Below are 10,756 nucleotides of genomic sequence, written 5' to 3'. Positions count from 1 at the left end.
ACCTTGGCCGGCCCGGGCCACTGCGAGCCTCAGTTTCCCGGCTAGGGAACCTGGGATGACAGCTCGCACCCTCCACCGCCCGGCCCCGCCCTGCGGCCCTGGGATTGGCTCGTACGAGGCCCCAACACCGAGGCGGGGCCGGCGGCTCCCGCCCGTCGGACCCCCAACCCGGAAATGCGGCTCGAGTTCGCTGGCAGGCCCAAAAGTGCCGCGGGGGAGCGGCGGCGGGCGCGGCCAATGGGGGAGGGCGGCGACGGCAGCGCGGCGGAAGTCCCGACCAGCGTCGCACAGGGGCGGGGCGCCGCCAGGGTCTGCGAGCGGCGGGGCGGGCGCAGGATGAGGGCGGCCATTGCTGGGGCTCCGCCGCGGGGAGGAGGACGCTGAGGAGTCGCAGAGCCGCGCAGCGCTGCGGAGGAGGCGCCTGAGCCGAAGCGGGGCCCATGGCCAGGACCACCAGCCACCTGGTGAGTGCGCGACGGCCGCCCGAGCGCGCCAGCCCGTCACCCGTCCGAGCGCGGCGGCCGCCGGGGCCCGGCGAGGAGGAGCGGCCCGGGTTTCCGAGGGCCGGGCGGCGCCTCACCTGGGGCCAGGCGGCCGGGCCGAGGACCGTGGGCGTCGTGCGGTTGCCGCTCAGCCGCCATGGGATCCCGGACCCGGTGTGGCGGGCGCCGGCCCGGCGGGGGCGCTGACATGCGCGCGGAGGGCGGGGGCGGCCGGGGAGGTGTCACCGGCCTGTCGCGGTGGAAGTGTTTGGAAAGTTTGTTGTCGGCGCAGCGCGGCCTGGAGCGGAGCCTCCGGGGTTACCTTTCGTTCTGTTTACGGAGGAACCGCCCTGGGCCTTCACCTGTGCCGGTGTCCCTGTGGCTCCGCCCGCAGCACCGCGGGCGGTGCGAGCTGTTGCTCAAAGCACCTGATGCTCCCGGCCCTTCAGATTCCCGATTAGCCTGGAGTCTAAGACACTCCTTTCCCGGCCGGGAGGGTGGTTTTCCTGCCTTGAGGTTCCGCTGGGGCACAGGCGTCTGTTGTGGGAAGCCCCTGGGAGGCTGGACGTGAACCTACCGTGTTTCCCAGAAAATAAGACCTAACCGGAAAATAAGTCCTAGCATGATGTTTCAGGATGACATCTCCTGAACATAAGCCCTAATGCGTCTTTTGGAGCAAAAATTAATATAAGACCTGATCTTATTTTTTGGGGAAAACTGTACCTCCAGGAGAAAGGGAGCGTGACAGAGAGGAGGGATTTTAGGGGAAAAGAAAAAGAAAACACTTGTTAGGTTAAATGTTTTGGTAAAAGTACTCCTAGTGTTTTTATGTTTTATCCTCTGTTAAGTTCTGGACTCTTAGTAAGATGGTTTAAAGATTTATACCGTGTATGCGAATGTGAAATGGGTGATAGAAGCTTGCAGAGTTTGGTTCAAAAGGCAAATCCCTTAAATGAGGGAAGATCCATGAAATACACTTGAAGCTTTTTCTTTTGGGGAGGTCATGAGGCCCTTTGAGAATCTGATGGAAGGTCTGAGTCCTCCTGAGAAAAATGCGCAGCTGCACTGAATTTTGTAATTATTTCAGGAAACTCTTGAACCTTCTGCAGCTCACCTGTGAACTTCAGGTTAAGAACTCAGTTTTGTAGAGATGGATGATAATCCAAAGTCAAAGAGGAGGACGTGTTCAATTGAGAAAAATGGTGAAAGGCAAAAGGGATGTCATTGTGTGTTGCGACATGTGTGACTACTGTGGGGTGCCCTGGCTAACACGCAAAAACACGAATTAGGAGGCTTGGCGAACCTCAGTGGTGACTTAAGCTGACGATAATCCTGGATGTTTGTAAATGAACTTTGGCACAGTGATGCTTTTGCAATGCAAGGTGTGTACTTTGATGGCGTCCATTGGAAGAGGAGAAGAGCGCCTTTTCCCATAGTCTTGGTAGTTCCACATGATGGAATTTGCTTTGCATGAGGCAGCTTTCTAGTTCAAAAACACTAGAATCCAATGAGAAAAAATGAATTAGAGAATAAAGGTTAGACCTCCCCTCAGGAAGTAGAAGGAACGAGGTTTCTGTGTCTTGAGCAAGTGTCCTGCGCATATACGCATGTGAGAATATGCCACATTGCCCATCAGTAATGGCAGAGACGCTCCCAATATTGGATGTTTCACCTGAGGACAGATAGATTTGCCAGGGAGTTTGTGGCTGAAGTCTGGCATTTGGCGGTGGCCCTGTATGAGAATTCCCGGTGGCAGCGATTAATGTTCCCGTTCTTGAAGTGTGGACAGCCAACAGGGGGCGCAGCAGGAGCTGTGAAGTCTGGAATCCGCCAGCCCAGCTCCACACTCAGGGGGGCCAGGGGCTGTAGTCCCACTGATCGAGCACTTCCATAAGGCCGCCGCTGGGCTAACTAGCTCCCACTTGTTGCTTGGTTTCTGTCAACAGTGTTGTGAGGTAAGTGTTCCCATTTGACAGGTGTGGAAACAGAGGTGCAGAGAGGTTAAGTACCTGCTTGGTAGATGGAGTGCATCTGAGCGACAGAGGCCTGGGTGCCACCCTGCCCCTCACGGGAGCAGTGACCGAGGGAGGGTCTTCTGGGCAGCTCCTTGCAGCACTGGGTTTAAGGATGTCCTGGTGTCACTGCCCAGGACGTCGTGCCGGGGGTGGCGCCTGAGTGTCCTGACTGTGCTGGAGGCAGGAGGGACATCTTCACAGGAACGGACAACACTCTTATTTATTTCTTTGGGCAGATGGCTGAACTCTGTGACCCCTGGAGCCTGTTTCAGCCTCACGCTGTCAGAAAGCAGCTGTTTGGAAAGAGGCTCTGGTTCATCCTGACTCGAGGGCTGATACTCTGAATGGGTGAGGCTTGGAATCCTCCCTTTGGAGAAAAGAACTGGGCAGTGATTTTGTTAAGGGTAAAATTGGCCATTAGGCCGAGTGGCTCCCTGCAACTCGAGCGTGGCCGAGTGTGTTTGCAAAGGTGGCTGCGAGTGTGTTTGCAAAGGTGGCTGCGCGTGCAGGAAGGGGGTGGGGAAGGCAGAGAACATGGAAAGAAGTGGGTTCTGATTTCCGCTCTCCCTTTGGGTAGCTGCTCCTCGTGTGGTCTCGTGTCGCGTGATGCATTTCTGTCCCCGTGTCTCCCCTACAGCAGTTACTGAGCTGAGTCCAGAGCTGATGAGGTCCCCAAGCTAAGAGGGGGAGTGTAGGTTTGTTCCACTCTTCTGACGTGCCTTTCACCAGAGGGATCCCAGCAGCAGCCCGTGGAGAGTGGGGCCTGAAAAGAGGCTCAAGGCAGCCTGTTAAGCAGGTCTGGGCTTCTGGGCTGCCGTTAGCAGTGGGGGGAGGAGGAAAAAGCTGCTCCTGGGGGTCCCCCCGCTTGAATTTGTGTGCTCGTCCCCTGAGCCGCCTGGTACTAGGTGTGGGTACCTGTGGGGCAAGTGCGCGAGGAACTGGGAAGCGCGGCAGAAATGGGGGGGGTAGCAAGATCCTTCCCTTCTGAGTAGACGGTGTGTGGAGAAGCTCAACTGGCAGTCCGCTTTGCCCCGTCCGAAGGGCTGTCTTCTGTGGAAGTGGACTTTGGCTGTAGCAGGAGCCGCGGCTGAAGACACTTGGTGCAGAAATGATTCCCTCAGCAGGTGCGAGGACTAGGTGCCAGCTCTGCCTTCCTTGTGATGACAGCTGGCCACGGGGCTGCGGAGCGCAGTTGTTTTGAAGGCAGGTTCAAAGGGCAGATCACCGGGGAGGAAGTGCTGGTGTGGAAACTGTGCGTTTTGGACAAATATCATTCAGGCCTGTTCAGTAGGACCGTGTTCTGTAACCGTATCACATCCTTTACTTGTCAGTGTGACAAGTAAACCAGCCCCATGAAAAAGTTATTTGAATATCAGAGCCGGTGCGGATCCTCTTGCGCTGAGTCGACAGGCAGAGCGCATTTGCTCGGAGTCGTGGGAACGTGTTCTGAGGCCGCTGTCTTAGCGGGGAAAGGCCTGCGGGGCTCGTGCTGGTTCTCGGAACCTGTTTTCAGTGCTTGGTGCTGGTGGAGTTTGTATAGTTGCACAAAGTCTGTTTCCATCCTCTTAGTCTAGAAAAATTTCCTGATTTAGACTGAAATCTTTACTCCAAGAAATTCCCAGTTGTTTTGAATGTATTGAGAGAGAGCGTTTATTACAAAGGATTTATTATGTTCGTGGGCTTCAAATCTCTTATCAGAGCAACTGAGTCGGGTTTCTGTTTAAATAGCTGGATGACACCCAGAGCCACAGATGCAGGAACTGACAGCACCGCAGAGTGTGTGTGTGCAGAAGATGAACAAGTCTGACATTAGCAGCCCGGGCCTGGGTGCACGGCCCCCAGAAGGACAGACACGTGCGCTTTCCGTCATGAGGATTCCCGAGGGGCCTGATGAAGGGGGCATGTGGTTCCTGGTGGCCCGGTGACCTCCTGCCTCCACAGACAGGATTGCACGCCTCCTGCACCAGCCACTGGGCTTTAAATCAACTTGCAGCCCGCAGGGAATGGAAACATTTATAGGCGTGATTTGCTGTCAAGAAGTTTGTTCCGGGAGCGTTTGAGACCTTGCTTCCCAGCATGTCAGTTTAGCTCAAGTAAAACCTTACAAAAATTACAATAAAGAAGACGTTTATTCCGGAGGTGTGTGTCCTCTGCATGTATGTGGAGCTGGTGGCAGGCCTGCCCACGTCGCAGGGGCCTGATGACAGGCTGTGTGCAGACGGCCGCATGTGTGTCTCGGCGGGATTTCAGTCAGAATTCATCCCGCGGAAAGCTTAGCTTTCACAATGAATTCATTGTTCACGTCTCATTCCCCAACCTGTTGTTCTCTTGGAATTCATTTTACTGCAGCAGGAGTTGTATCTCAAAGTGACAGGCGTGTATTGGATGCTGTCAGAGAGGCCTGATAAGACTCGCAGGGAAGCTGGAAGCCTCTGGTTTCCTAAGTGCTCGGCCGGTCGTGGAAACGTGGAGAAAGCGGCTGGGAGTTAACTTTTCTGTTCTCCCTGCCTGTTTCTGGGAGCCTGGGAGGACGGGGCGTGTAGGGCCGGGAACTCTGCCTGAGCAGGGGAAGCCAGCTATACCTCGCAGACCTTGCTGTCAGCCCCATGTGAAGTGCGGTGTGTGTGCCGGGCTGTCGCCTGGCTGTGACGCTGTCCTGCAGTGAAGGCAGGAGTTCCCTGTGGAGGGGCCCCCCTGCTGCATCCCCGTCCTGCGCTGTGCCTGGCGGGGCTGAAACATGGACACAGGCTCTTCCTAGTTCCCCCTTCCTGCTGAGGCAGGAAGTGAGGGCTTGCTGGCGGGTCCCCAGCTTCCAGCACCCCTGTCAGTTTCCCCTGCCTCTCCTGTCACTTTGCTTCTCCTTGGTGAGGGTCCCTCCTCAGACGCCCCTGCCATGTGGCCTCTCTTCCCAGCCAGGACGGTGTCAGGAGGCTCTGGGCTGGCAGGTTCTCCCCTTTAGGCCCTTCCTCTTGGCCTGAAGAAATCCCCCTCGGTGGAAACCGCCCCCGGTGGCTGTGAGGCCTTTTCTGACCCATCAGCTTCTTCGTCCTGCTCCCCGCTCGGCCCCTGCCTTGGTCTGACCTGGTTCTGTTGTTTATTCAATGTTCCGTTTCTCTAAAGCAGGTTTTGCGCCTCTCTGTCCTTATCTCTCTAACCCTTGTGTCTCTAGACGGCTTCTGTTACTCTTGCACGCTTTCTCCTCCTGGTCCTCATGCCGGGGCTTTCTGCGGTGTATTGTCACACGCCTGTGTGTCTCATTCTTTGTGCTGTTCGTTAGCAAAACCCTGTCTGCATCTCGCATGTACATTCTGACTCCTGCGTGCAGAGCTGTGTGTGTTTGAGGGCTGCAGGGCGTCGTTCTAACTTCTCTGTTGCCCATTTACTGACCAACACGACAGCATTCCAAAGTAGGAAGAAGTCAGAGGGTTAAACACATGGACCCGTGTTCCACTTCTTCATTGTGTAAGGAAATGTAATTTCAAATGGAATTTCAAACTTCGGTGTGTGTCTTCTACCCCCTCCCTGACCCTTGAAAAGTTGTATTTCCAAGCCCCTGATTCCGTTTTATCTACAGCCCTTCCTGGGAGGCTTTGGAGATCAAGTGTTGGGTTAAATCTGGATCAGCAACTGTTAGTGTCAAGCATGCAGTGTTCTGGGCTGAGCTCTCCATGTTGGCACTGCTGTCGCCGTGGCGGGCGAGACCTACCGTGGACCCGACCTCACAGGGTCCCCGTCCTCACAGGGTCCCCGTCCTCGCAGGGACCCCTGTCCTCGCAGGGACCCCTGTCCTCACAGGGTCCCCGTCTTCACAGGGTCCCCGTCCTCACAGGGACCCCTGTCCTCACAGGGTCCACGTCTTCACAGGGTCCCCGTCCTCACAGGGTCCCCGTCCTCACAGGGACCCCGTCCTCGCAGGGTCCCCGTCCTCGCAGGGTCCCCGTCCTCACAGGGACCCCGTCCTCGCAGGGACCCCTGTCCTCACAGGGACGGCCCCAAGTTCCTAACCTGTAGAAGAGCCACTGTCAGCGGTGCGCACATGGCCGGGAGGCAGCCCCTTCCAAGGCAGTTCTGTTCCCATCAGGAGGACAGTTTCTGAAAGATCCCTGGTGATCACGGTCACCTTCGCAGTCCCTGTGACCGGAAGCCACGCTGCTCTCCCTGTGATGGAGGGACCGTGGGGGAAACGCCCCCTGCTCTGTGGTTCTTTGACACACATGTCTTTGCCACTTTGGGCAAGGTCATTGAGGGCTTTTCTCAGGCCTCATCTTTGCTGTGATTTCTAAGGGTGTCCTGTTCCAAGAGGAGCCTGTGTTTCATGCGTGGATGCAGCCACCAATGGTGCCATTGCTTTGCCCGCAGGTACCTGAGGTGCCACCCTCCTGAAATGACCGGAAGTGCGGTGGGTGAGCATGGTGAGCAAGAGAGCCACCAGCCTGGCAGGAGGGCAGGAGCGCATGGGCACATTAGGCTCAGCATCACCCAGTGCCACATGGGCTTCCTTTGGGAAATGATGGGAACAGCACAGTCTTTGGGGCAAACTGCCCCGACACTGGCCCTGCTCAAGCCGTGTTCTTAGCATGTGGACGACACAGCAGCCAGACCCTGGGCAAGCGGGGACGTACGTAACAAGCTGCCGTCCTTAGCACTTGAGAAGCTTGGGAACTGCTGGGCTCTGAGGTCTGGTCATTACTCACCAGCTGTGTCTCTTGAGGGCGAGCACGCAGCCGCTCTGCACATTCTCTCCCCGTGGCCTGTGACTTAGGCTGGACAGGAGGCTGAAGAAGGAACTCTTCCCTCAGTGCGCAATCGCAGGAGCTCAGCATTTACTGCCCTGTTTTTCTATTGTTAACTCATTTTTTCTTCCTGCACTTTGGCATTTTTCTTTCATGGGTTTTTTTCATTGGTCAAAATTACAGTCTTCTACTGATTGTGTGTACATAGCTGGTTATTACCAGATATACAGATTTTAAAATGTGCGTCTAAATATAGTTTATTTGTGAATGCACTTTATTCTCATTCCAAAAAAAAACAAAAAAACCCCAACACTAATAATCTAAATTCTCTCTCTCTTTTTAAAACAAAATCTTAGAAAACTCTCCTGCCCTGAAGCTGTCCCTGGGTTTTGTGTCTCTGAGGTGGAAGTGGGTGACGATGGGCTGGTGGTGGGTTAGAAGAGGCATCAACAGAACAGGGCTCCCCGTTCTTGGCCGAGAGGAATCCTGGGATGTGAAAGACCCGATCTGCAGCGCAGTGGTGGGGGACAGCCTGCCAGCGCTCCCACCCGTCTGTGAGCCCCACCAGCCACCGCCCCTGCCCAGGGGATGCAGGGAAACCAACAAACAGCACGGCCACTACCACTGGTGCCTGAAGGGCAGCGAGGGCCCTGCCAGGAGGGGTAGCTGAACCGTACCCACAGTGCACCTAGCAGGGGTGCCCAGAGGGCAGGGGAGCAGGGAAGTGGCCGCCTGTGGAGGAAGTTCAGGGAGGGAGGCAGATCCCCAGCTGGGAGGACCAGACTCTGTGTGCCTGGCTTCGGCTCCCATAGGACACCTGCTCGGCTTCAGACACTGAGGCCTGTGGACAGTGCGAGCTGAGGACGGTGCTCTTAGGTAGCGAATTGACACTAAACGTTTTCTGTGTTGCTTTTCTTCCCTTCCCCTCAGTAGCCCTGTGTTTTTCAAATTAGTGTTGAGCAGTGACTCTGAGTCAGGTTTTTAAAGACAGGATGTTCTCAGACCCTTGAAATTCGAGTGAAGATATCAAAATAGCCTCCAAACAAACTTATTTTTATAATAAACTTCATTTTGGAATATTTTTTGATGTATACAAAAGTTGCAAAGACGGCACGGAGCTTGCATGGTACCCATCACCTACTTCCCCTCGTGTTAACATCTGTGCAAGCATGCCACATCTGTCAATAGTCAGAAATCGATGTGTGCTGTTAACTAAATGCTCACCCGTTTGGGGTTTGCGTTAGGTTCCCCCAGTGTCCTCTTTTGTTCCAGGATTTCATTCGGGGATCACATTGTGTCTCGTGGTCGAGCCCCTCGGTCTCCTCTGGCCCAGGACAATTTCAGTCCGTCCTTTTCATGAACTTGACGCCCTGAAAGAGTAAAGGTCGGATGGATACTTCGTGGACTGTCCCTCAGTCTGGGTTTGTCTGACGTGTTACGGAGACAAAGCTGGGGGTGTGGGCTGAGGAAGAACCCAGGGAGGTGGGGCCCGTAGTGCATCCTGTCAGGGGTACCCGACGCCCACTGACTGTCACTGCTGAGGGGAAACTGGATTAGTGCTGAGTGACTGGAATTAGGCCCATGGCCCTGCTCTGCTCTCTGATACGTGCTGTGCGTGTGTCATAGCGTGACCACAGCATGTTGATTTTGGAAGGACCTGCGTGTACCCCATTGGGTCCTTCCAGTTTCCAGATGAGAGCACTTGGGACCTAGGGGGCTTCAGACTTACATGTACCTGGTCAGAGCTTGGCATGGGGTCCAGGCACCTGCCAGCTTGGGCCAGTCTGCAGACATGGACACTCCAGGGAACTGTGCCGTGACGGAGATGTCCCCAGGTGCAGAGTGGGCCTGAACTGACTCAGAACTGCTTTCCAATCAAGGGCAGGCCCATGTCCCTCTGGAGCATTTGCCTGTGGTCTCACTGGCCTCTGTGCGATCTGCTCAGGTCCCTGTGCCAGGTCTCTTGGCGCTTTCTGTGCAGCTGGGAGGATGGTTTGGGTCCCCCGCCTTTGTGAAAGTAGGTGGTCGGCTCTGACCTTCTCCTCTAGCTGCTGCTTCTCAAGCTGCAGTGTCGTTTGCTGTCTAAGGACCTTTGCCTGGAGTCAGAGATCGAGCTGCGTGCGGGTTGTTCCTTTCCGGCTGTTAGATTGACCCGAGAGCAGAGGGTGGTGTTCCTTCTAGACTGGAACTCAGAAGGTCGGCGTTCAGGAAAGCCATGAGTTTCGTTCGCTTACGCCCCGTCTGTAGATTCTGAGCTCCAACCTCCTTTCCGCACAAGCACAGCAAAAGGAAGACAGTTCTGAAGATAAGAATCGGTAGGAAGAAAGACAGGCACTGGGACAGGCGGAAAGCACTGGAAGAAAATACGGTGATGGCTCCTGGCAGCCGGCGGACAGGCCTGTGGGTGTTGAACCCACCCAGGGACTCCGGCCGGTGTGAAAGCGTGTGGCAGGGGCTCGGCGTTGGCTAAGACAGGGCGGAACACGGACGGGCCAGCCGCCGTCCTGCTTTTCTTCCTCGTCCTCTCCTTGTCCTGCTGACTGAACTCCATCTACATGGGTGAGCGGTAGAGGTGTGCGCGTTATGTCGTGCTCCACAAAATAGGTCTTTCTCTGCTGCCGATGTGAAGTGTTACTGTGGGAGTTGGCCGCTGACACTGGGACAGAGGCTCTCTGTGTTTCACTGGCCATTGTTGTTCCCAAGAAGAAAGTCTTTATTCAGAATTTGCAGATAAGGAGGCCCGGGAGGGAGAGCATCTGTTTCTGGTGCTTTTTCAGGCGTCAGGATAGGCATTCTGGGTTAGAAACGAGCGGGGCTCTCTTCCGTGTTGCAGACCCCGGAAGTTCACATTGCTGGGGGTGTTCCTGCCAGACGACACTTACTTACATGGCCAGTGGCATTCTGGGGGCTGGCTTTTGTCTTTTTCCTATTTCAAGGAGAGAGAAGCTTCTGAGGATTAAACAGCAAGTGTGACCACATTGAGGTGGCACTTTCCTTACAAGATGGCCTGTTAGGGTCCTTAGAACAGGTGTCCGTATCGCTGTGGGTGCGTGTTTATGGGGGGGACACACTGATGGAGAGTAAACAGCATCCAGGGTGTTGTAAGCGCTTTGGGCAGTTCCCCCGGGTCCAGTGCTGCTCCCAAGGATCTTGCATCTCGCCTGGGAGGACGGTCTGCCCTCGGGGTGCACAGTCCTGGGGGGTAGGACAGAGCAGCTCAGTCCACACTGCGGCTGAAGGACTCGGACACAGGAGGGGAAGGGGTGGAGCGAGTGGTGAGTGTCAGCCCAGGAGAGGGGACTGCGCTGGGCCTGCTGCAGGCGTCAGGGGGGGCCCTGTAGGGTCCCAGCCCAGCAGAGGGGCCGGGGTGAGTGGGCGGTGCTGGAGGTGGGGCCCTGGTAGGACTGGAGCCCCAGAGAAAGGCTCCCATTTCATTGGAAGTGCCAGTAGCTCTAGGTTTTATTTTAGCTTTTGACCTTTTGTCCTGAAGCTGGGGTTGGGAGGTGCGGAGTGAGCAAGAGGGAGA

At 55.7% G+C, this 10,756-nt stretch overlaps 1 protein-coding gene across 4 annotated transcripts in view; it reads left to right on the top strand.

Annotated features, from left to right (window-relative positions):
- The first annotated feature begins 304 nt into the window (after positions 1-304).
- Positions 305-10,756, top strand: part of PDPK1 (3-phosphoinositide dependent protein kinase 1) — a 70,634-nt gene continuing 60,182 nt past the window's right edge. The window contains exons 1-2 of one of the 4 annotated variants that reach the window (XM_033101111.1): positions 320-464; positions 2,734-2,845. Coding sequence is in view for 2 of the 4 variants with exons in the window: in XM_033101112.1 (XP_032957003.1) it covers positions 441-464 (24 nt within the window). In the remaining 2 variants the exon portion in view is untranslated. Of the gene's footprint in view, positions 465-1,959; positions 2,438-2,733; positions 2,846-10,756 lie in introns of those variants that run through there. The other 3 variants (XM_033101110.1, XM_033101112.1, XM_033101109.1) reach the window with 3 other exon arrangements.

The sequence above is a fragment of the Rhinolophus ferrumequinum genome, assembly GCF_004115265.2.
Source record: "Rhinolophus ferrumequinum isolate MPI-CBG mRhiFer1 chromosome 15 unlocalized genomic scaffold, mRhiFer1_v1.p scaffold_54_arrow_ctg1_1, whole genome shotgun sequence".
Classification (NCBI taxonomy): domain Eukaryota; kingdom Metazoa; phylum Chordata; class Mammalia; order Chiroptera; family Rhinolophidae; genus Rhinolophus; species Rhinolophus ferrumequinum.
Note: the sequence above shows the minus strand (reverse complement) of the source record. Positions and strands in the feature narration are given on the sequence as shown.